Genomic DNA, 24,587 nt, shown 5'->3' on the forward strand with positions numbered 1-24,587 from the left:
AAAGTATTCCAGTGAGGGGATTTTTTTTATTTAAAAAAGGCCAAGTTAGTTTATCTGGCGTTCAATATACTAGATACAGTTAGGCCTGCGTTTCATACATCTGGAATTAGCAAACTAATGTGCTGGGGTTGGGAAAACATATATGTACCCATACTAGAATCTGTCAAAGAAAGCGGTACTCACATATAACAGTCATTCCATCTGTAATCCATACAGTGAAAAGCCATAAAGTATTCCAGTGAGGGAATTTTTTTTTTATTTAAAAAAGGCCAAGTTAGTTTATCTGGCGTTCAATATACTAGATACAGTTAGGCCTGCGTTTCATACATCTGGAATTAGCAAACTAATGTGCTGGGGTTGGGAAAACATATATGTACCCATACTAGAATCTGTCAAAGAAAGCGGTACTCACATATAACAGTCATTCCATCTGTAATCCATACAGTGAAAAGCCATAAAGTATTCCAGTGAGGGAATTTTTTATTTATTTAAAAAAGGCCAAGTTAGTTTATCTGGCGTTCAATATACTAGATACAGTTAGGCCTGCGTTTTATACATCTGGAATTAGCAAACTAATGTGCTGGGGTTGGGAAAACATATATGTACCCATACTAGAATCTGTCAAAGAAAGCGGTACTCACATATAACAGTCATTCCATCTGTAATCCATACAGTCAAAAGACTGAAAGTATTCCAGTGAGGGGATTTTTTTTATTTAAAAAAGGCCAAGTTAGTTTATCTGGCGTTCAATATACTAGATACAGTTAGGCCTGCGTTTCATACATCTGGAATTAGCAAACTAATGTGCTGGGGTTGGGAAAACATATATGTACCCATACTAGAATCTGTCAAAGAAAGCGGTACTCACATATAACAGTCATTCCATCTGTAATCCATACAGTGAAAAGCCATAAAGTATTCCAGTGAGGGAATTTTTTTTTTATTTAAAAAAGGCCAAGTTAGTTTATCTGGCGTTCAATATACTAGATACAGTTAGGCCTGCGTTTCATACATCTGGAATTAGCAAACTAATGTGCTGGGGTTGGGAAAACATATATGTACCCATACTAGAATCTGTCAAAGAAAGCGGTACTCACATATAACAGTCATTCCATCTGTAATCCATACAGTGAAAAGCCATAAAGTATTCCAGTGAGGGAATTTTTTATTTATTTAAAAAAGGCCAAGTTAGTTTATCTGGCGTTCAATATACTAGATACAGTTAGGCCTGCGTTTCATACATCTGGAATTAGCAAACTAATGTGCTGGGGTTGGGAAAACATATATGTACCCATACTAGAATCTGTCAAAGAAAGCGGTACTCACATATAACAGTCATTCCATCTGTAATCCATACAGTCAAAAGACTGAAAGTATTCCAGTGAGGGAATTTTTTTTATTTAAAAAAGGCCAAGTTAGTTTATCTGGCGTTCAATATACTAGATACAGTTAGGCCTGCGTTTCATACATCTGGAATTAGCAAACTAATGTGCTGGGGTTGGGAAAACATATATGTACCCATACTAGAATCTGTCAAAGAAAGCGGTACTCACATATAACAGTCATTCCATCTGTAATCCATACAGTGAAAAGCCATAAAGTATTCCAGTGAGGGAATTTTTTTTTTATTTAAAAAAGGCCAAGTTAGTTTATCTGGCGTTCAATATACTAGATACAGTTAGGCCTGCGTTTCATACATCTGGAATTAGCAAACTAATGTGCTGGGGTTGGGAAAACATATATGTACCCATACTAGAATCTGTCAAAGAAAGCGGTACTCACATATAACAGTCATTCCATCTGTAATCCATACAGTGAAAAGCCATAAAGTATTCCAGTGAGGGAATTTTTTTTTTATTTAAAAAAGGCCAAGTTAGTTTATCTGGCGTTCAATATACTAGATACAGTTAGGCCTGCGTTTCATACATCTGGAATTAGCAAACTAATGTGCTGGGGTTGGGAAAACATATATGTACCCATACTAGAATCTGTCAAAGAAAGCGGTACTCACTTATAACAGTCATTCCATCTGTAATCCATACAGTGAAAAGCCATAAAGTATTCCAGTGAGGGAATTTTTTTTTTATTTAAAAAAGGCCAAGTTAGTTTATCTGGCGTTCAATATACTAGATACAGTTAGGCCTGCGTTTCATACATCTGGAATTAGCAAACTAATGTGCTGGGGTTGGGAAAACATATATGTACCCATACTAGAATCTGTCAAAGAAAGCGGTACTCACATATAACAGTCATTCCATCTGTAATCCATACAGTCAAAAGACTGAAAGTATTCCAGTGAGGGAATTTTTTTTATTTAAAAAAGGCCAAGTTAGTTTATCTGGCGTTCAATATACTAGATACAGTTAGGCCTGCGTTTCATACATCTGGAATTAGCAAACTAATGTGCTGGGGTTGGGAAAACATATATGTACCCATACTAGAATCTGTCAAAGAAAGCGGTACTCACATATAACAGTCATTCCATCTGTAATCCATACAGTCAAAAGACTGAAAGTATTCCAGTGAGGGGATTTTTTTTATTTAAAAAAGGCCAAGTTAGTTTATCTGGCGTTCAATATACTAGATACAGTTAGGCCTGCGTTTCATACATCTGGAATTAGCAAACTAATGTGCTGGGGTTGGGAAAACATATGTACCCATACTAGAATCTGTCAAAGAAAGCGGTACTCACATATAACAGTCATTCCATCTGTAATCCATACAGTCAAAAGCCATAAAGTATTCCAGTGAGGGAATTTTTTTTTTATTTAAAAAAGGCCAAGTTAGTTTATCTGGCGTTCAATATACTAGATACAGTTAGGCCTGCGTTTCATACATCTGGAATTAGCAAACTAATGTGCTGGGGTTGGGAAAACATATATGTACCCATACTAGAATCTGTCAAAGAAAGCGGTACTCACATATAACAGTCATTCCATCTGTAATCCATACAGTGAAAAGCCATAAAGTATTCCAGTGAGGGAATTTTTTTTTTATTTAAAAAAGGCCAAGTTAGTTTATCTGGCGTTCAATATACTAGATACAGTTAGGCCTGCGTTTCATACATCTGGAATTAGCAAACTAATGTGCTGGGGTTGGGAAAACATATATGTACCCATACTAGAATCTGTCAAAGAAAGCGGTACTCACATATAACAGTCATTCCATCTGTAATCCATACAGTCAAAAGACTGAAAGTATTCCAGTGAGGGGATTTTGCTTATAAAAAATAATATATTTCATTGTGGTGCGAGTTGAATCGCAACAATGAAGAAAAATACTATTAAGGGACGAGGACGCGGTCGTGGTGGTGTCCGTGGAGCCTCTGTTGCTGGTAGAGGACGTGGCCGTTCGGCCCCAGGCGCACACAGTAGGGAACGAACTCCCTCAACTAGCCGGCAGAATGTACCGCAATATCTCGTGGGGCCCAATGCCGCTCTTAGGATGTTAAGGCCTGAGCAGGTACAGGCATTAATCGATTGGGTGGCCGACAGTGCTTCCAGCACGTTCACCACATGGTCTTCCACCCAGTCTTCTGCGGAAAGCGCACAGGTGGCACCTGAAAACCAAGCCCATCAGTCTGTCACATCACCCCCAAGCATATCAGGGAAACGGTCTGAGCCACAAGTTATGCAGCAGTCTCTTCTTCTGTTTAAAGACTCTGCTTCCAGGGTTTCCCAGGGGCGTCCACCTAGCCCTTCCCCAGTGGAGGAAGACATACCATGCACTGACGCACAACCACTTATGTCTCCAGATGAAGAGGACATGGGAATACCACCACAGCAGAGTCACCGACTCTCTGATGATGACGAAACACAGGTGCCCACTGCCGCGTCTTTTTGCAGTGTGCAGACTGAACAGGAGGAGGTCAGGGAGGGAGACTGGGTGGAAGACGATGCAGAGGACGATGAGGTCTTAGACCCCACATGGACTGAAGGTCGTGGCGATGACTTTCACAGTTCAGAGGAAGAGGTAGTGGTGAGACCGAGACAACAGCGAAGCCAAAGAGGGAGCAGGGGGCCAAAGCAGACGAGCCGCCGCCCCCAGAGTTCGCCTGCTACTGGACATCGCCAACAGGGACCCAGCCCCACAAAGGCAGCTTCAAAGAGTTCCCTGGCATGGCACTTCTTTAAACAATGTCCTACCGACAAGACCCGAGTGACTTGCACGCTCTGCCATCAGAGCCTGAGGCGAGGCATTAACGTTCTGAACCTCAGCACAACCTGCATGACCAGGCATCTACATGCAAAGCATGAACTGCAGTGGGGTACACACCTTAAAAACCAGGCACTCGCTGAGGCTCCCCCTGCTCCCTCTACCGCTGCTGCCTCGGCTTCCGCCTCGAGAGGAATGTTGCCACCTGCCGAGCAGCAAACAGAGGATGTGCCACCGACACCACCACCACCGCCACCGTCAACTAGCGTCTCCACTATATCACACAGCAGCGTTCAGCTCTCAATATCTCAAACCTTAGAGAGGAAGCGCAAATTCCCCCCGAGTCACCCTCGAGCCCTTGGCCTGAACGCCAGCATTTCTAAACTGCTGGCCTTTGAAATGCTGTCATTCCGGCTGGTGGACACAGACAGCTTCAAACAGCTGATGGCCATGGCTGTCCCGCAGTATGTGGTTCCCAGCCGCCACTACTTCTCCAAGACAGCCGTGCCTTCCCTGCACATGCAAGTGTCCGATAAAATCAAGTGTGCACTGCGCAACGCCATTTGTGGCAAGGTCCACCTAACCACAGATACGTGGACCAGTAAGCACGGCCAGGGACGCTATATCTCACTAACTGCACACTGGATGAATGTAGTGGCGGCTGGGCCCCCGGCGGACAGTTCCTTGGCGCACGTCCTTCCGCCCCCTAGGATCGCAGGGCATCATTCTCTGCCTCCTGTAGCCTCCTCCTCCTACTCGGCTTCCTCCTCCACTGCTTCCACCAGCTCATCCGGTCAGCCACACACCTTCACCACCAACTTCAGCACAGCCCGGGGTAAACGTCAGCAGGCCATTCTGAAACTCATATGTTTGGGGGACAGGCCCCACAGCGCAAAGGAGTTGTGGCGGGGTATTGAACAACAGACCGACGAGTGGTTTCTGCCGGTGGGCCTCAAGCCAGGCCTGGTGGTATGCGATAATGGGCGAAATCTCGTGGCAGCTCTGGGACTAGCCGGTTTGACGCACATCCCTTGCCTGGCGCATGTGCTGAACTTGGTGGTGCAGAGGTTCATTCACCACTACCCCAACATGTCAGAGCTGCTGCATAAAGTGCGGGCCGTCTGTGCGTGCTTCCGCCGTTCACATCCTGCCGCTGCTCGCCTGTCTGCGCTACAGCGGAACTTCGGCCTTCCCGCTCACCGCCTCATATGCGACGTGCCCACCCGGTGGAACTCCACCTTGCACATGCTGGAGAGACTGTGCGAGCAGCAGCAGGCCATAGTGGAGTTTCAGCTGCAGCACGCTCGCGTCAGTCGTACTGCCGAACAGCACCACTTCACCACCAATGATTGGGCCTCCATGCGAGACCTGTGTGCCCTGCTGCGCTGTTTCGAGTACTCCACCAACATGGCCAGTGGCGATGACACTGTTATCAGCGTTACAATACCACTTCTATGTCTCCTTGAGAAAACACTTAGGGCAATGATGTTAGAGGAGGTGGCCCAGGTGGAGGAGGAGGAGGAGGAGGATGAGGGCTCGTTTCTAACACTTTCGGGCCAGTCTGTTCGAAGTGGCTCAGAGGGAGGTTTGTTTAAGCAGCAGAGGACAGGTTCACAAGTCGCCAGCCAAGGCACTGTACTGGAGGACGAGGAGGATGAGGAGGAGGAGGTGGAGGGGGACGAGGATGACGCAAGTTCACAGCGGGGTGGCAGCCCAGGCCCATCACTGGTGCGTGGCTGGGGGGATACGGTGGACGATGACGATACGCCTCCCACAGAGGACAGCTTGTCCTTACCCATGGGTAGCCTGGCCCACATGAGCGAATATATGCTCCAATGCCTGCGCAACGACAGCAGAGTTGCCCACGTTTTAACGTGTGCAGACTACTGGGTGGCCACCCTGCTGGATCCCCGGTATAAAGACAATGTGCCCACTTTAATTCCTGAACTGGAGCGCGACCGTAAGATGCGCGAGTACAAGCGCACGCTGATAGAGGCGCTCTTGAGAGCATTCCCACATGTCACAGGGGAACAGGTGGAAGGTGAAGGCAGAGGAGTGGCAAGAGGTCGCCAACGCAGCTGTGTCACGGCCAGCTCATCTGAGGGCAGGGTTAGCATGGCAGAAATGTGGAAAAGTTTTGTCTCCACGCCACAGCTATCTGCACCGACACCTGATACGGAACGTGTTAGCAGGAGGCAGCATTTCACTAACATGGTTGAACAGTATGTCTGCACACCCCTCCACATCCTGACGGATGGTTCGGCCCCATTCAACTACTGGGTTTCGAAATTGTCCACGTGGCCAGAGTTAGCATGTTATGCCTTGGAGGTGCTTTCCTGCCCGGCGGCCAGCGTTTTATCTGAACGCGTATTCAGCACGGCAGGGGGCGTCATTACTGACAAGCGCAGCCGCCTGTCCACAGCCAACGTGGACAAGCTGACCTTCATAAAGATGAACCAGGCATGGATCCCACAGGACCTGTCCCTCCCTTGTGCAGAGTAGTCCTTATTAACTGCCTAAAACATGTCTTGTTGTGCTACGGGCCACTTCTTTATTTGATACAAATTTTATGAAACCCACAGTTGAATGAAACTCTTCTCTGTCTGGGCGCCGGGGCCTAACCAGATGAAAGTGGCCGGTTAAACTAACGGGTGACATGAAGCCATAACCTCTGCCATGCTACCTCTGTCTTCTGTCTGGGTGCTGAGGCCTAAGTCAAATAAAGCGGTCTTCTGCTGTGCTGGGGGATATGAAGCTAATCTCTGACCTCTCTCCTCTGTCTGGGTCCAAAGGCCTAAATCACTGAAAGAGGCCTTCTCCTGTGGTGTGTGATATGATGCCAGAATATGTGCTGTGGGGCCTCTCTCCTCTTCCTGGGTGCAGGGGTCAAATAAACTAAATTGTGGCCTACTCCTGTGGTGGTTGATATGATGCCTGATTCTCTGATGTGGAACCTCTCTCCTCTGTTTGGGTGAAGGGGTCAAAGTAACTAAATGGTGGCTTCTCCTGTGGTGGCTGATATGATGCCAGAATATGTGCTGTGGTGCCTCTCTCCTCTTCCTGGGTGCAGGGGTCAAAGTAACTAAATGGTGGCTTCTCCTGTGGTGGCTGATATGATGCCAGAATATGTGCTGTGGGGCCTCTCTCCTCTTCCTGGGTGCAGGGGTCAAAGTAACTCAATGGTGGCTTCTCCTGTGGTGGCTGATATGATGCCAGAATATGTGCTGTGGTGCCTCTCTCCTCTGTCTGGGTCCAAAGGCCTAAATCACTGAAAGAGGCCTTCTCCTGTGGTGTGTGATATGATGCCTGAATATGTGCTGTGGTGCCTCTCTCCTCTTCCTGGGTGCGGGGGTCAAAGTAACTCAATGGTGGCTTCTCCTGTGGTGGCTGATATGATGCCAGAATATGTGCTGTGGTGCCTCTCTCCTCTTCCTGGGTGCGGGGGTCAAAGTAACTCAATGGTGGCTTCTCCTGTGGTGGCTGATATGATGCCAGAATATGTGCTGTGGGGCCTCTCTCCTCTTCCTGGGTGCAGGGGTCAAAGTAACTCAATGGTGGCTTCTCCTGTGGTGGTTAGTATGATGCCAGAATATGTACTGTGGGGCCTCTCTCCTCTTCCTGGGTGCAGGGGTCAAAGTAACTCAATGGTGGCTTCTCCTGTGGTGGCTGATATGATGCCAGAATATGTGCTGTGGTGCCTCTCTCCTCTTCCTGGGTGCGGGGGTCAAAGTAACTCAATGGTGGCTTCTCCTGTGCTGATTGATATAAAGCTGATGGTTGTGCCATCTGACATGGTTGCCAGGGTCTGATTCAATGGGGGCCTACTCCTGTGGTGGGTGATCTAAATGCCTGATTCTCTGCTGTGAAACCTCTCTCCTCCGTCTGGGTCTAGGGGTCAAAGTCTTTCAAAGTCGCCTTCTCCTGTGCTGATTGATATGAAGCTGATGGTTGTGCCATCTGACATGGTTGCCGGGGTCCCATTAAATTGTGGCCTACTCCTGTGGTGGTTGATATGATGCCTGATTCTCTGATGTGGAACCTCTCTCCTCTGTTTGGGTGAAGGGGTCAAAGTAACTAAATGGTGGCTTCTCCTGTGGTGGCTGATATGATGCCAGAATATGTGCTGTGGTGCCTCTCTCCTCTTCCTGGGTGCAGGGGTCAAAGTAACTAAATGGTGGCTTCTCCTGTGGTGGCTGATATGATGCCAGAATATGTGCTGTGGGGCCTCTCTCCTCTTCCTGGGTGCAGGGGTCAAAGTAACTCAATGGTGGCTTCTCCTGTGGTGGCTGATATGATGCCAGAATATGTGCTGTGGTGCCTCTCTCCTCTGTCTGGGTCCAAAGGCCTAAATCACTGAAAGAGGCCTTCTCCTGTGGTGTGTGATATGATGCCTGAATATGTGCTGTGGTGCCTCTCTCCTCTTCCTGGGTGCGGGGGTCAAAGTAACTCAATGGTGGCTTCTCCTGTGGTGGCTGATATGATGCCAGAATATGTGCTGTGGTGCCTCTCTCCTCTTCCTGGGTGCGGGGGTCAAAGTAACTCAATGGTGGCTTCTCCTGTGGTGGCTGATATGATGCCAGAATATGTGCTGTGGGGCCTCTCTCCTCTTCCTGGGTGCAGGGGTCAAAGTAACTCAATGGTGGCTTCTCCTGTGGTGGTTAGTATGATGCCAGAATATGTGCTGTGGGGCCTCTCTCCTCTTCCTGGGTGCAGGGGTCAAAGTAACTCAATGGTGGCTTCTCCTGTGGTGGCTGATATGATGCCAGAATATGTGCTGTGGTGCCTCTCTCCTCTTCCTGGGTGCGGGGGTCAAAGTAACTCAATGGTGGCTTCTCCTGTGCTGATTGATATAAAGCTGATGGTTGTGCCATCTTACATGGTTGCCAGGGTCTGATTCAATGGGGGCCTACTCCTGTGGTGGGTGATCTAAATGCCTGATTCTCTGCTGTGAAACCTCTCTCCTCCGTCTGGGTGTAGGGGTCAAAGTCTTTCAAAGTCGCCTTCTCCTGTGCTGATTGATATGAAGCTGATGGTTGTGCCATCTGACATGGTTGCCGGGGTCCCATTAAATTGTGGCCTACTCCTGTGGTGGTTGATATGATGCCTGATTCTCTGATGTGGAACCTCTCTCCTCTTCCTGGGTGCAGGGGTCAAAGTAACTCAATGGTGGCTTCTCCTGTGGTGGCTGATATGATGCCAGAATATGTGCTGTGGTGCCTCTCTCCTCTTCCTGGGTGCGGGGGTCAAAGTAACTCAATGGTGGCTTCTCCTGTGCTGATTGATATAAAGCTGATGGTTGTGCCATCTGACATGGTTGCCAGGGTCTGATTCAATGGGGGCCTACTCCTGTGGTGGGTGATCTAAATGCCTGATTCTCTGCTGTGAAACCTCTCTCCTCCGTCTGGGTGTAGGGGTCAAAGTCTTTCAAAGTCGCCTTCTCCTGTGCTGATTGATATGAAGCTGATGGTTGTGCCATCTGACATGGTTGCCGGGGTCCCATTAAATTGTGGCCTACTCCTGTGGTGGTTGATATGATGCCTGATTCTCTGATGTGGAACCTCTCTCCTCTGTTTGGGTGAAGGGGTCAAAGTAACTAAATGGTGGCTTCTCCTGTGGTGGCTGATATGATGCCAGAATATGTGCTGTGGGGCCTCTCTCCTCTTCCTGGGTGCAGGGGTCAAAGTAACTCAATGGTGGCTTCTCCTGTGGTGGCTGATATGATGCCAGAATATGTGCTGTGGTGCCTCTCTCCTCTTCCTGGGTGCGGGGGTCAAAGTAACTCAATGGTGGCTTCTCCTATGGTGGCTGATATGATGCCAGAATATGTGCTGTGGTGCCTCTCTCCTCTTCCTGGGTGCGGGGGTCAAAGTAACTCAATGGTGGCTTCTCCTGTGGTGGCTGATATGATGCCAGAATATGTGCTGTGGTGCCTCTCTCCTCTTCCTGGGTGCAGGGGTCAAAGTAACTAAATGGTGGCTTCTCCTGTGGTGGTTGATATGATGCCTGATTCTCTGCTGTGAAACCTCTCTCCTCCATCTGGGTGTAGGGGTCAAAGTCTTTCAAAGTCGCCTTCTCCTGTGCTGATTGATATAAAGCTGATGGTTGTGCCATCTGACATGGTTGCCAGGGTCTGATTCAATGGGGGCCTACTCCTGTGGTGGGTGATCTAAATGCCTGATTCTCTGCTGTGAAACCTCTCTCCTCCGTCTGGGTGTAGGGGTCAAAGTCTTTCAAAGTCGCCTTCTCCTGTGCTGATTGATATGAAGCTGATGGTTGTGCCATCTGACATGGTTGCCGGGGTCCCATTAAATTGGGGCCTACTCCTGTGGTGGGTGATCTAAATGCCTGATTCTCTGCTTTGAAACCTCTCTCCTCCGTCCGGGTGTAGGGGTCAAAGTCTGTCAAAGTCGCCTTCTCCTGTGCTGATTGATATAAAGCTTATGCTTGTGCCATCTGACATGGTTGCCGGGGTCTGATTCAATGGTGGCCTACTCCTGTGGTGGGTGATCTAAATGCCTGATTCTCTGCTGTGTAACCTCTCTCCTCCGTCTGGGTGTAGGGGTCAAAGTAACTAAATGGTGGCCTACTCCTGTGGTGGGTGATATGATGCCTGGTTCTCTGCTGTGGGACCTCTCTCCTTTGTCTGGGTGCTGTGGTCAAAATAATAGTAAGTGACCTTCTCCATTGGTGGGTGACTTGAAGCCTGATTCTGTGCTATGGGACCTCACTCCAATTAATATTGTTTAATTTTTATTTATTTTATGTTAACTCATCATTTCCCTATCTACATTTGTTTGCAGGGGATTTAACTACATTTTGCTGCCTTTTGCAGCCCTCTAGCCCTTTCCGGGTGTGTTTTCCAGCCTTTTTAGTGCCCAAAAGTTCGGGTCCCCATTGACTTCTATGGGGTTCGGGTTCGGGATGAAGTTCGGGTCGAGTTCGGATCCCGAACCCGAACATTTTTCGAAAGTTCGGCCGAACTCGTCGAACCCGAACATCCAGGTGTTCGCTCAACTCTACTTATGTATATACAGTGGCATAAAAAGCCTTTTTGGGACCTGTACTCCACTGGCCTACAGTAAAATTGTTATCCAGTGACCGCCTAATGTACCTCCAGCCACATAATCACTTGTTATTTTCTGTCAGGTGAATGCCTAGTTTTTGGGGCCTGTATTTTCCTACAGTAAAATTGTTATCCAGTGACCGCCTAATGTACCTGCAGCCACATAATTACTTGTTCTTTTCTGTCAGGTGAATGCCTAATTTTTGGGGCCTGTACTCCACTGGCCTACAGTAAAATTGTTATTCAGTGATCACCTAATATACCTGCAGCCACATATTCACTTGTTCTTTTCTTTCAGGTGAATGCCTAATTTTTGGGGCCTGTACTGGCCTACAGTAAAATTGTTATCCAGTGACCGCCTAATGTACCTCCATCCACATAATCACTTGTTATTTTCTGTCAGGTGTATGCCTAATTTTTGCGGCCTGTACTTCTGTGGCCTAAAATAACATCTTTCTAGGCTCCAGCAGGGCACAAGTTTCCCTTTAAGATGCATAAAAATGGCCCTGATTAAAAAACATATTTTTTTGTGGGAATTCTTGCCATTGATCCCCCTCTAGTATGTCATTGTCCATGTAGTGGGACTATTTGTGCACTTCTAGTAAGTATTGGTGGCTGAAAATATGACCTGAAGGTTTTTCAGGTTCGCCTGCCATTAAATTCAATAGGGTCTGCCACGAATACGTGGTCCGCGAAAATTTGAACAGCTCCGAGGCTTCTGAAATTGACAGGAGCTGTTCAACACAGTACATAGGAGGTGGCCAGGGCAGGAGGGAGCTAGTGCCCATGTGCAGGTATGAGAGCTCGCTCCCCTGATCCCGGCCACCATATAAGCCAGCGCTGTACTTTCTAATGAGCAGACGTGGCCACGGCTGCTACAATTCAGTGGTAGCCGTAACCCCTGACAATGGGCATGCTCTAAAGGACTACAAGATGAGGATTATCTAGGAGAGGAGCCAGCTTTGAAACATCAAGATAAGCTCATAATAACCATTGTGCCAAGTGAGACAACCTCTTTAAGTTTAGCACATTTTGAGCCCATGTCCACAGTAGCAGTGTCATCATCAGTTCCCAAGCTGACCACAGTAGAAGCATATCTGGCTCTGACAGGTTTGGAGGTTTTTGGCCATATGTTGCCTCTGCTCTTTATTGTCGCTGCAGCCACCTCTCTTCTCTCATGTCACCTCCTTCTCAGCACCCCGATCTGGCTCCCATGTCCTGTCCAACACACAAGCAGCATTATAGTACTCACAGTCCCTGCAATTTTCCATTTTTATCAGACTGTGATATGTCTTCATGGGGTCCTTGGCCTCCCTTGTGATTTCCCACCAAGAGCCACACTCACTGCTGCCCCTACTGCCACCACTCTGGCTACAAGTGCCACTACTACTTGTACTACCACCACCAACACAGCCTCCGCCTGAGCCTGTTCTCACACAACTCATGAAACACAGGAAACACATGAAAACTATCTTGAGTATTTTCACAGTACATGGATTGTTGTTTCTTCTTAGGAAAAATAAGGCTCCCCACTAGGAGAGGAGGAGCAGGAGGAATCCGCAGACCCCCGGCTCCAAAACACAGTGTCAGACTCAAAGGTGACATGAACATAATTGTGCTGTGACTGAGAGGATGAGTGAACTATCCAGTCCACAATGTCATCTTCTTTGTACTCATTAATACTCTGGTGCCTACCAGAAGCGAGGAAGAACTGTGGCCTGCTGCTACTACTACTGGCCATATGTGTGGTGCTGGCTGTGCACTACTACAGCCATAGATGACGAGGCATGGGTCTTTTGTTTTCCTTGTATCGTTTACAAAACAATTTAGTATGATGCTTTATTTAAACAATGACATGTCAGACTTTAGGTACACTGATTATTAAATGGTAGCAAAATTGCCAATGTTGTGTTTTTGTAATTAACAGAGGTGCAATGTAAACTTGCCATGCTAGGAAAACACTGGTATTGACACCAAAATGCTCTGAACTGTGCAAATATAGAAAGCAAAGGGGGGGGGGGGATTAACAAAGATACAATAAAAGTTCCCTGCTATGAACTAAAATGTGCTGAATTGCGCAATTATAAACTGTGGAAAAATTCCAACTCTTTTATTGGAAATTAACAGAGGCACACTTAATTTGCCCTGCTATGAACACACTGGAATTGAGGAACCAAAATGCTTTAATTTGCGCAATTACATTTGGTGGCAAAATTGCAACTGGTGTTTGGAAAACTTGATTCAGTTTTCCTTCGCATTATACACTGCTCGTTTCCAGGGGTTATGGCCACTTTTGCAGTGCTGATACTAGAGAACGGGAGCTGCTGTGCATGCATGCCTATGCACACTTCCATAGTCCTGGACACCAGAGAGGCCAGCTCTTTTTCCTATAGTGTGCAAGCACAGGTGGCTGGATTGCAGAGGTGGCCATAATCGCTGGAAACCAACAGCGTATAATGTAATGGAAAAATGAATCAAGCCAGCAAAGGAAGCAATATGGTCAATAACAATACATAAATAAGTGTTTTGTATTAACTTTCTCTACATGAGACAACCCCTTTAACAGTATTTTGACAGGTTCTCATACCTTCAGACTCATAGCATTGAGCTGCCTTCTCACCATGTTTCAGAGCTGGATTATTTCAGGTCCAAAAGATAAAATGAGCTCTATTTGCTGTTATATCTCAAAGATAAAATCATAAAGGGCTTATTCAAATAGAACAAACCCTGTATATATATATATATATATATATATATATATCCTATTAGGAGATATGAACATCGTAAATGGGGTCCTATGCTTGGGACGCATCTATGTGCCAGAAAGCCATTCTGCAAGAATATTTTGTCTAATTCTGTTATAAATATTTACTTCATAATTTTACGAAACTTAAAAATGAATGACTTAATGGCCATTTTGACTGGGGATGTCTATGATTTTTGCTCAATGCTATATTAATCACAGAGATTCAGCATATTAGATATTGGTTAAATACATTCCACTGGTGCAGTAGCACTTAGATTGGTACTGTCAATTTGTATAGACAAAAATCTTTGTAGGTATAAGGTACCACATCTTGTCCACAAGCTCCAAACACAGGAAAATAGCTTGGACTGACCACTCAGCCAATCACTAGCTAAGGCAGGTCACCGCTGCAGCCAGTGATAAGCTGAGTGGGCTGTCCAAGTTATTGTTGTGACTGGCAGCAGAAACTGATGAACAGCGGGCAATGGAGCAGCATCAGAATAGCAGTGGTGGGGTATTGGTGAGGTGAATAATGATTCTTCTATATTTATACACATTTTGTTACTTTTTTAAATTAGATTATTAGATTATTTCCTTGGAAACCTCTTTAAATTGTGAAAGCTGATCGTTTTTTACTGATGTGAAATCATTGTGTATCATTTACCTCCACTGTAAGTTTCTCCCCTTCTTCCATCCTCCCATTAATTCTGGCCACTTTCTTTAAGTCTTTGATAGCGTGTTCATATTTCCCACCTAGAACAAGCCAGCGGCTGGACTCAGGGAGCCACCTGTGGTTCACAAACAGTTATAACATCAATTATAATCTCTAACACCACCATGAAAAGTTATTAAATGCTAGCCTGGTAAACAATCCACATGAATACATAGAGAGAACATAAAACAAATTGCAAATTAGATCAACGTGATTGAATTTAGAGTCAAGAACATGGATCACCTTCAGATTTATAGTTATTCTCTAGGAATGCTACATCAGATACAGTAGGAACAAACAAGAAGTTTTCAGGAGTTCAGTTAGGTATGTCATATCAAGATCATAAATGCTCAAAGTTTATAAATCAGGACATACCCAGTCTATGGTCTCCAGACCCTCAGGATTTTGATGTGAATGTCTTTGAGCATGCTGGTTTGTGTCTCCTTAACCATTAAAGGTACAGTGCTAAGATATTTATGATCTATATTCTGGACAGGTCATCAATATCGGATTGGTGGGGTTCCAACTTCTGGCGTCTCCGACGATCAGCTGTTTAAAATGGTAACGGGGCTTGCTAAAGTGCGGCTTCCGCTTCAAAATCACCTGTGCTTTGGAGCAGTGTAATTACAACTGCTTATCCCATTCAAGTGAATGGAACGAGCAGTTGTTATTACTGCTGAAAAGGAGATTCTGAGCATGAGCGCCACTACCCATTCGAACAGCTGATCGTCAGGGTTCCACAAATCGGACCCCCGTTGACCTGATATTGATGACCTATCCAATATCTTAGCACTGCACAACCCCTTTGAAGAGGTTTTGGTGAATTTAAATATTGAGAGACTATTCTCAGGATAAGTCATCAATATCTGATTGGTGGGGGTCCTACTGCGGGCACCCCACCGATCAGCTGTTTTAAAAGCACCACAGCACTTGGATGAGCGCTGGGGCCTCTTCATACTCTTCATACTATATCAACCACTGGTACATTATATAACAGCTGTTTTTTGGGGGGATTACAACTCAATCCCATTCACTTAAATTGGACTGAGCTGCACAAAGCCCGAGAAGATGTGACATCACAGGCCTAAGAAGAAACCTTGGATGAGTGCCTCTTCAAACAGCTGATCAGCATGGGTGTAAGGTATTGGATACCTGCTGATCTAATGTTGAAAACCTAGATTTAGGGCAGGTCATCAATAATTAAATCTTTATATTATAAAGATAGACAATACCTAAGAGAGTGGGACAAATTACTGTCATACCAGGGAGACCTTCTAAAGCTGGCCCTACACATTGGGCCCACACTAATGTAATTTTCATCTGGGTGCTATTAGTGTGCACAATGGGATGCACAGGTACATCACACAGTCCCATACAGATGTGGATATTCACATCTCACACCTCCAATACTCAGAATCTCATCTATAGCCTTCTTCCAAGGGGGGAGTCATGTAGGTATGTGTTTGCAGGGTCTGGTAGCAAACAAGAGTATTATTATTCACTGACACAATGCAGTGACTTGGACCACAGGGGGAGGCATGATGGAGACATTAGAGAGGGGGAGAGTGGTGGTGGCGGAAATAAGGGTGGTGGCAGTTACTCACATTGACGTGTCCTTCTCGAGGTTGCCCCCCAAGTCAAGGGTGCAGTTGTTGGAGGGGCACAACCCTTCTTCCCCTCTGGCATACACTGAGCTAGGCTAGAGGAAGATGGTGTAGGCAATGGCCTGGCCCATTTTGGTTATAATAAACAGGTTCTCTTTTTATTAAATAGATTTTGGGAGTTGCAGTACATATTTCAGCAAAGGGCACAGTTATGAGTTATATTACAGAGTAGGCTTATTCCAAAAAGGGTTTATAGGTAGCAGCAATGCTGGTAGTAATGTTCCCGGACTTTCACTGTAAGTACACGTTGAAATATTTCCAAATAACTGTGCAATACTGTTCACATCTTACTCTTTCTGCAGTTCCCTGTCTGCGAGGTGCAGATCCTAAATCCGGATGGCCAGTCTATTTCCAAATTGTGGTGGGCACCAAAGCAATATATCCTTTCCACAAGCAGTAAAGTATTTTAACATAAACAAATACCATACTATCTTTACAACAAGGTCTTGGAGGTTCTCTACCTTCATTGAAGGCTGTTCTCTTCCTATCTTTTCCTGATCTTTTGCAACTTTCAGTCTCAGGGATGAAGATTCCCTGGACTAAGCTTCTGTTTAGATATACTTTTCAGGAGCTCACAGTTACATGTCTTTCCTCTAGGCCTGCTTAGCAAAGACTCATTAACCAGGGGTTGGAACCAGTTAATCACCCAGGCAACTGGGCTAAACCTGGCAGTTTTAACTAACTACATAGGGCACAAGTATAGCAAGAACACATTGCCATTAAAATGCTTAGGCAACAAATCACAACATTTCATTTTTTAGCATTAATCCTCTGGGTCACTGCTACAGCAAACTGATATCTTCAAAATGATGAGTAATTAAAGCATAAGGGATATTTTTAAAAAAAATATTTTAAAAAGTTTAGAATGTATGTGATATACAAGGCTGGTCCTAGCTTTATTAGGGAGACTTTCAAGTACTATATAATGTCTATACAAATCACACTCTAAATAGAATTATGAGCGGCACACTCCACGTCTCTCCTTTAACTTTAACCCGAAATTGCAGATCCCACACGGTTCTCCTCTGATACCACGATCTCAGCGGTGCATGAGCCCAAACAACAATTAGTCCAGGACAATATTCTTCTTTGTAGAAAGAAAGCGGGCGTCAGTCACCACTTGGGAGGCCCCACCGCCCCACCCTCGCAGCGCGGCTGCACGGGATGCCGCCGGTGAAATACCACTACTCTTATCGTTTTGCTGCATTCAGTGTACAGGGAAGTGACTCCTAGCTCCGGTGCCGCGTGTGTTTTGCTTGATGCAGCAATACGGGAATATCTTATATCTTCACGATGGTGACTGATGCCCGCTTTCTTTCTACAAAGAAGACTATATAATGTCTGTTTTTAATTTCTTACTTAATTCCTGGCCTAACTTCTTTAACTGAAAAAATGTATACATTACCATGCATATAAAAAGTAGACGAAGAAGGGAAGGGATGCAGCCAGCTGCAGCATACGCCAGTTTTCAATTAGATATGCAAGGCCCACCAACACCAGCTGGCCAATTGTGTAACAGTACCCAGTGACTGTACTGGTAAAGGCCCGATACTCTGTGGGAATCCATTCCACAACTATACAGAGAGAGCACAGTTAATCAAAGATAATTTAAGATAAAATGTATAAAACCCAATTAATATTTGGAAATTCTTATAATTTTCATCACCATTAAAAAGTTTTATATTATGTCATTATTGGAATCATTAAGGGGAATTTATCATAGACAGATTTTTTACACCGCTCTATGACATCCTCTGTGCTGCCTAAGGATGCGACTAATTTATGATGAGGCACACGCCTTGTCATAAATTAAGGTGCATCCTCAGAAGTCTATGGAAGATCTGAATTGCTGTAGATTTCAGAAAAAGTGGCATAAAAGATGATATGTTTATCAGGCTCACTTGCCTGTCCCCACCTTTATGCACCCCCTTAACAAAACAGTGGCGAGGGTGGCGTAAAAGGATCACTTGCATCTAAATTTAGGCGCAATGGAAATTTAAAAGTTGCAAACACAAGGTTTGCAACTTTTTTACACCAAACATTGGAGGGGGAATGATAAATTCCACCCACAGTCTCTAGATGCAGGAATCCTCCAATTATAAAGCTTCAGGGCAGCACTTTGTCACAGCATCTACAGTACATCATGTCCAAGGCTATTGTCCCTTTAAATCTCTCTTAATTAAGGTGATTACTTATAACTTCTTTAAGTGTAAAAACAAATATTATATGCGAGGAATTGGAAGCAAATACACTGTATGTTTCATTTATTCATTCACCTGCCAAATAATAATTCCTTCATTATTTAATACAATAAATCTTGGAGTGTTGGATTTTATACTTGCTTAGAGAGTAGGAATTGAGAACAATCCCAGAGAGAGCAGTTCCAGTCAGGAAACGAAAGACACAATACACAATGTAGTTAGGAGCAAAAGCTGCGCATATTCCAGTCACAAACATCTGAAGGTTTGACCAAATGTACAGTGGTCTGCGCCCAAACCTTTGAATAATAAAGATATAGAGATAATATTTTAGAAAACGTACATTTCAAATTGATCAAATTTTGCTCTGTATGAGGCTGCAGACTATTTTATTATCTAGATATATAATATAGACAGTGTTTCACAAATAGCTATTGATTAGTGCAAGGCTTCATTCACATTGGCATTGCTTATTTCCATTGTTTTGCTCTGCCGTTGGAGCAGAACAACGAATATAAAGGCAATGCCAGATCTGTCATATCACAGACACCGATGACACCTGATGTACCCCATTGACTAATGTGGTTTGCCGGGTTTCCAACATAATGTTGGTGATTTTCGCAGACAAAATATTATAGCATTCTGTGCAATTCTGTCTACAGTTTTTGATAGCATCTGCTACTGAGGCTCCAAACTGAGCTCTTCAAAGGACTTCTCCAGCTTTAAGATCCATGTAAAATATGGCCAGGACAGTGTTGTCTAAAGAAAAAACACATACACCTGCTCCCCGGAGAGCTCCATCCAGACCCCGGGGGTTTAAACTACTGGACGTGGTCACAGTTACCATTGCAACTGTTCACTGGCCTCACTAATGATGTGGCATGACATTGCTGGGTCATGTGCCGTTTGGCAGCACATCAAAAGTGAGGCCAGTGAGTAGAAGTTCTGGAAATGGAAGGAGTGCTGAATGAGCCCTTGGCACAGGAACATAGCACCAGGGAGAAGGGGAGTGTTTTTTTCCTTTAGGTACAAAACTGTCCTAGACACATTTGCAATTGACAATAAAAAAAACTTTAACCCCTTAAGGACATGGCCATATTTCTCCTTAAGGACCAGGCTATTTTTTGCAAATCTGACCAGTGTCACTTTATGTATGAATAACTTTAAAACGTTTTTACTTATCCAGGCCATTCTGAGAATGTTTTTTCCTCACATATTGCACTTCATGACATGACAAAATGCAAAAAAAATAAATAATCATTTTTATTTTAAAAAAATACCAAATTTACCAAAATTTTTTAAAAATTAGCAAATTTCCAAGTTTCAATTTCTCTACTTCTATAATAGATAGTAATACCTCCAAAAATAGTTATTACTTTACATTCCCCATATGTCTACTTCATGTTTGGATCATTTTGGGAATTACATTTTTTGGGGATGTTTCAAAGCTTAGAAGTTTAGAAGCAAATCTTAAAATTTTTCAGAAATTTTCAAAAACCCACTTTTTAAGGACCAGTTCAGGTCTAAAGTCACTTTGTGAGGCTTACATAATACCACTCAAAAATGACCCCATTCTCTCAAGGTATTCAAAACTTATTTTACAAACGTCGTTAACCCTTTAGGTGTTCCACAAGAGTTAATGGCAAATGGAGATAAAATTTCAGAATTTAAATTTTTAGGCAAATTTTCCATTATAATCCATTTATTCCAGTAACAAACAGAGGGTTAACAGCCAAACTAAACTTAATATTTATTGCCCTGATTCTGTAGTTTGCAGAAACACCCTATATGTGGTCGTAAACTACTGTACGGGCACACAGTAGGGCATAGAGGGAAAGGAGCGCCGTGTGGTTTTTGGAAGGCAGATTTTGCTGGACTGGTTTATTTACACCATGTTCCATTTGAAGCCCCCCTGATGCGCCCCTAGAGTAGAAACTCCATAAAAGTGACCCCATCTAAGAAACTACAACCCTCAAGGTATTCAAAACAGATTTTACAAACTTTGTTAACCCTTTAGGTGTTCCACAAGAGTTATTTGCAAATGGAGATGAAATTTAAGAATTTAAATTTTTGGGCAAATTTTCCATTTTAATCCATTTTTTCCAGTAACAAAGCAAGAGTTAACAGCCAAACAGAAATAAAAGTTTATGGCCCTGAATCTGTAGTTTGCAGAAACACCTCATATGTGGTTGTAAACTACTGTACGGGCACACAGTAGGGCGTAGAGGGAAAGGAGTGCCCTGTGGTTTCTGGAAGGCAGATTTTGCTGGACTGGTTTATTTACACCATGTCCCATTTGAAGCCCCCCTGATTGCACCCCTAGAGTAGAAACTCCATAAAAGTGACCCCATCTAAGAAACAACACCCCTCAAGGTATTCAAAACAGATTTTACAAACTTAGTTAACGCTTTAGGTGTTCTACAAGAGTTATTGGCAAATGGAGATGAAGTTTCAGAATTTAAATTTTTGGGCAAATTTTCCATTTTAATCCATTTTTTCCAGTAACAAAGCAAGGGTTAACAGCCAAACAAAACTCAAAATTTACTGCCCTGATTCTGTAGTTTGCAGAAACACTGCATATGTGGTCTTAAACTACTGTACGGGCACATAGTAGGGCGTAGAGGGAAAGGAGCGCCGTGTGGTTTTTGGAAGGCAGATTTTGCTGGACTGGTTTATTTACACCATGTCCCATTTGAAGCCCCCCTGATGCACCCCTAGAGTAGAAACTCCATAAAAGTGACCCCATTTTGGAAACAACGGGATAAGGTGGCAGTTTTGTTCGGACTATTTTTAGGGTACATATGATTTTTGGTTGCACTATATTACATTTGTCTGAGGCAAGGTTACCAAAAATAGAAATTCTGAAAGTTCATCTCCATTTGCCATAAACTGTTGAGGAACACCTAAAGGGTTAATAAATTTTGTAAAATCAGTTTTGAATACCTTGAGGGGTTTGGTTTCTTAGATGGGGTCACTTTTATTGAGTTTCTACTCTAGGGGTGCATCAGGGGTTCCTCAAATAGGACATGGTGCCAAAAGAAAACACCATCAAAATCTGCCTTCCAGAAGCCATATGGTGTTAATTTTCTTCTGCGCCCTGCCGTTTGGTCATACAGCAGTTTACGACCACATATCGGGTGTTTCTGTAAACTGCAGAATCAGGGTAATAAATATTAAATTTTGTTTGGCTGTTAACCCTTGCTTTGTTACTGGAAAAAATGGATTAAAATAGCTGTTTTTGCACCGTTTTTTTTTTTATTTTTTTGACCGTGTTCATCTGAGGGGTTAGGTCATGGGATATTTTTATAGATAAGATTCTTACGGACGCGGCGATACCTAATATGTCAATTTTTTACATTTATTTAGGTTTTTCACTGTATTATCCTTTTATAAACAAAAAAAAACATTTTAGTATCTCCATAGTCTAAGAGTCATTTTTTTTTTAGTTTTTAGCCGATTTTCTTAAGTAGGGAATCATTTTTTGCGGGATGAGAGGACGGTTTTATTGGCACTATTTTGCGGGGCATATGGCTTTTTGATCGCTTGCTATTACACTTTTTGGGATTTAAGGTGACAAAAAAAATACAATTTTGTGCACGTTTTTTTTTTCTTTTTTTTTTGACCGTGTTCATCTGAGGGGTTAGGTCATGGGGTACTTTTATAGAGCAGATTATTACGGATGCGGCGATACCTAATATGTCTACTTTTTTAAAAATAAAAATGTTTTTGTTTTAGTGTCTCAAGTCTGAGAACCATAGTTTTTTTTCGATTGTCAGTGGCTAAATGGAATTAAAACTGGGGAAGGGAATTATAAATTTAGTACGCATTGGATGTGTGGTACTCCCTGAAGCAACCAATAATGCAGAGGCCCGGATGATCGGGGCACGTGTCACACTGAGTGGTGGTGTCCTTTCGTATCCCCCTCGTGTGACACACTCTGCACCTTTTTTGGGTCCGTCCCTTCTTTCCAGTATGGGGGAACCACACCTGGAAAGTGTTGGCCAGGGACGATACGGGCGCCTCCAGTTCCCGAGGTACTCCTGCCTGCTCTTTCCTGGTCAGAAAAGATCAGGGCCTTGAGGACTGCCTCAGAGAACTGGAAGAATTTCCCTGTATTTCCAGCGCTCCGGGACAGCACAAAAGAGTTGTACAAGGCAACCTGTACCAAGTAGACCGCAACTTTTTTGTATCATGCCCGGGTTTTGCACATGGCATTATATGGCTTGAGGACTTGATCAGAGAGATCAACTCCTCCCATATACCGATTGTAGTCGATGATACAATCGGGCTTGAGGACTATTGCCGCGGTACCTCGCACAGGGACAGGGGTGATGCCGTTACCGTGAATTGTGGACAGTACAAGAAACATCCTTCTTGTCTTTATATCTGACCAGCAACAGGTTTCCACTGGTAAGGGCACGGGTCTCAAACCTGTGGATAGGTACCTGGAGGGGGTGGGTAGGGAGGCTGCATTGATTTTTCTGCACGGTCCCACAAGCGGACGTGGATCTGGCGGTGAGGTATTGGAACAAGAGGATACTAGTATAAAGGTTATCCACGTACAGGTGGTAACCCTTATCTAGCAGTGGGTGCATAAGGTCCCACACAAGTTTCCCGCTAACACCCAGAGTGGGGGGATATTCTGGGGATTGAATACGGGAATCTCGCCCCTCGTACACACGAAACTTGTAAGTGTACCCTGAGGTACTCTCACAAAGTTTGTATAGCATCACACCATACCTCGCCTGCTTAGAGGTAACATACTGGCGGAAAATGAGTCTCCCCTTGAAAGCAATGAGAGACTCATCAACCGCGACCTCCCTTCCAGGTACATAGGCCTCCAAAAATTTGGCCCCAAAGTGATCGATGACCTGATTTTGTACAGTCGGTCATAGGCAGGATCACCTTGGGGGGGACATGCTGCATTATCTGCATAATGCAGGCATTTCCGGGTTGCCTCAAACCAGGTATGTGTCATGGCCGTACTGTAAAGTGGGGTCTGGTAGAGGACGTCCCAACTCCAGTAATGCCTGACACAGATATTCTTTACTAGGCCCATGTGCAGCACAAGGCCCCAAAACGTCCTCATTTCGGCTGCACTGACCGGAGTCCAGCCACCGGCCCTAGCAAAAAAGGAGCCCGGGTGTTGAGCAATGAACTGTTGGGCGAACACGTTCGTTTGCTCCACCATCAGATTCACAAAGTGGTCACTGAAAAAAAGACTAAAATAGTCTGGAATCTGGATTCCTGGTTGACCAACAAAATCAGGAATCACAGGCTCAAAATGCTCTAGGGTACACTATGCAAGTTCACCGGTAGGGGGCTTCGGTGGACTTATCTGGTGGGCCGGAAAACTAGTACGAGCCCCAGAGCTGCTCGCACTAGTGTGGGCCACAGAGTCCCTGACATGGCGGTACCCTTGCTCCGCTTAGCGGCGTCTCCGCCGCCTTGGCGGCTCATCATCATCGCTAGATGATGAGGAGGATGCGGATGACAAAAGGAAAGTGGGGTTATCCTTGTCCTCACTAGGGCTCTCAGAGTCGGAGGCAAGCTGGGCGTACGCCTCCTCGGGTGAGAACATCTGGCGGGCCATAGGGGAGTGTGTGTGTGTGTGCGTGTGTGGAAATCTTTATTTAGTGTGCGTGTGTGTGGGGGACGGGTCTTTGCGTACTTATCCCTAAACCGAACAGAAAAAAAAAATATATATTTTTTTTAAAAAGCACAAAAAATGTGAAAAAAAAAATGATTCAAACTCGCTGATCAGCAGTCCGAAGCTGATCAGCGGTGAGGTATGCGATGCGCTAACAGTGGCCGGATGCTATGAGTGCCGACCACAGTCAGCGTACGCAGAAAAAAATTAAATAAATGCTTGCGCCCAAAAAAATGTGTGTGTGTGGGGCGGGCAAGGGGGCAAGCTGCAGCACCCCTGGGGGGTCTAGGGTCACACAGCTGTGCTGTGGACCCCAGACACCCGATCAGGGTGATGCAACAATCAAACTTTTTTTTTTTTTTTTTACTAAACTTTCCCTGAATATCCCTGCCTAACCTA

At 44.7% G+C, this 24,587-nt stretch overlaps 1 protein-coding gene across 1 annotated transcript in view; it reads right to left on the reverse strand.

Annotated features, from left to right (window-relative positions):
• LOC120980869 (solute carrier family 22 member 6-B-like) overlaps nucleotides 1–24,587 on the reverse strand; it is a 127,292-nt gene that overhangs the window by 48,986 nt on the left and 53,719 nt on the right. Inside the window, exons 3-5 of the mRNA XM_040410221.1 lie at nucleotides 18,683–18,837; nucleotides 17,746–17,914; nucleotides 14,629–14,752 (exon numbers count right to left, since the gene is read on the reverse strand). Of these exons, the coding sequence (XP_040266155.1) occupies nucleotides 14,629–14,752; nucleotides 17,746–17,914; nucleotides 18,683–18,837 (448 nt within the window). The remainder of the gene's footprint in view (nucleotides 1–14,628; nucleotides 14,753–17,745; nucleotides 17,915–18,682; nucleotides 18,838–24,587) is intronic.

This window comes from Bufo bufo, chromosome 10, assembly GCF_905171765.1.
Source record: "Bufo bufo chromosome 10, aBufBuf1.1, whole genome shotgun sequence".
NCBI classification, from domain to species: Eukaryota; Metazoa; Chordata; class Amphibia; order Anura; family Bufonidae; genus Bufo; species Bufo bufo.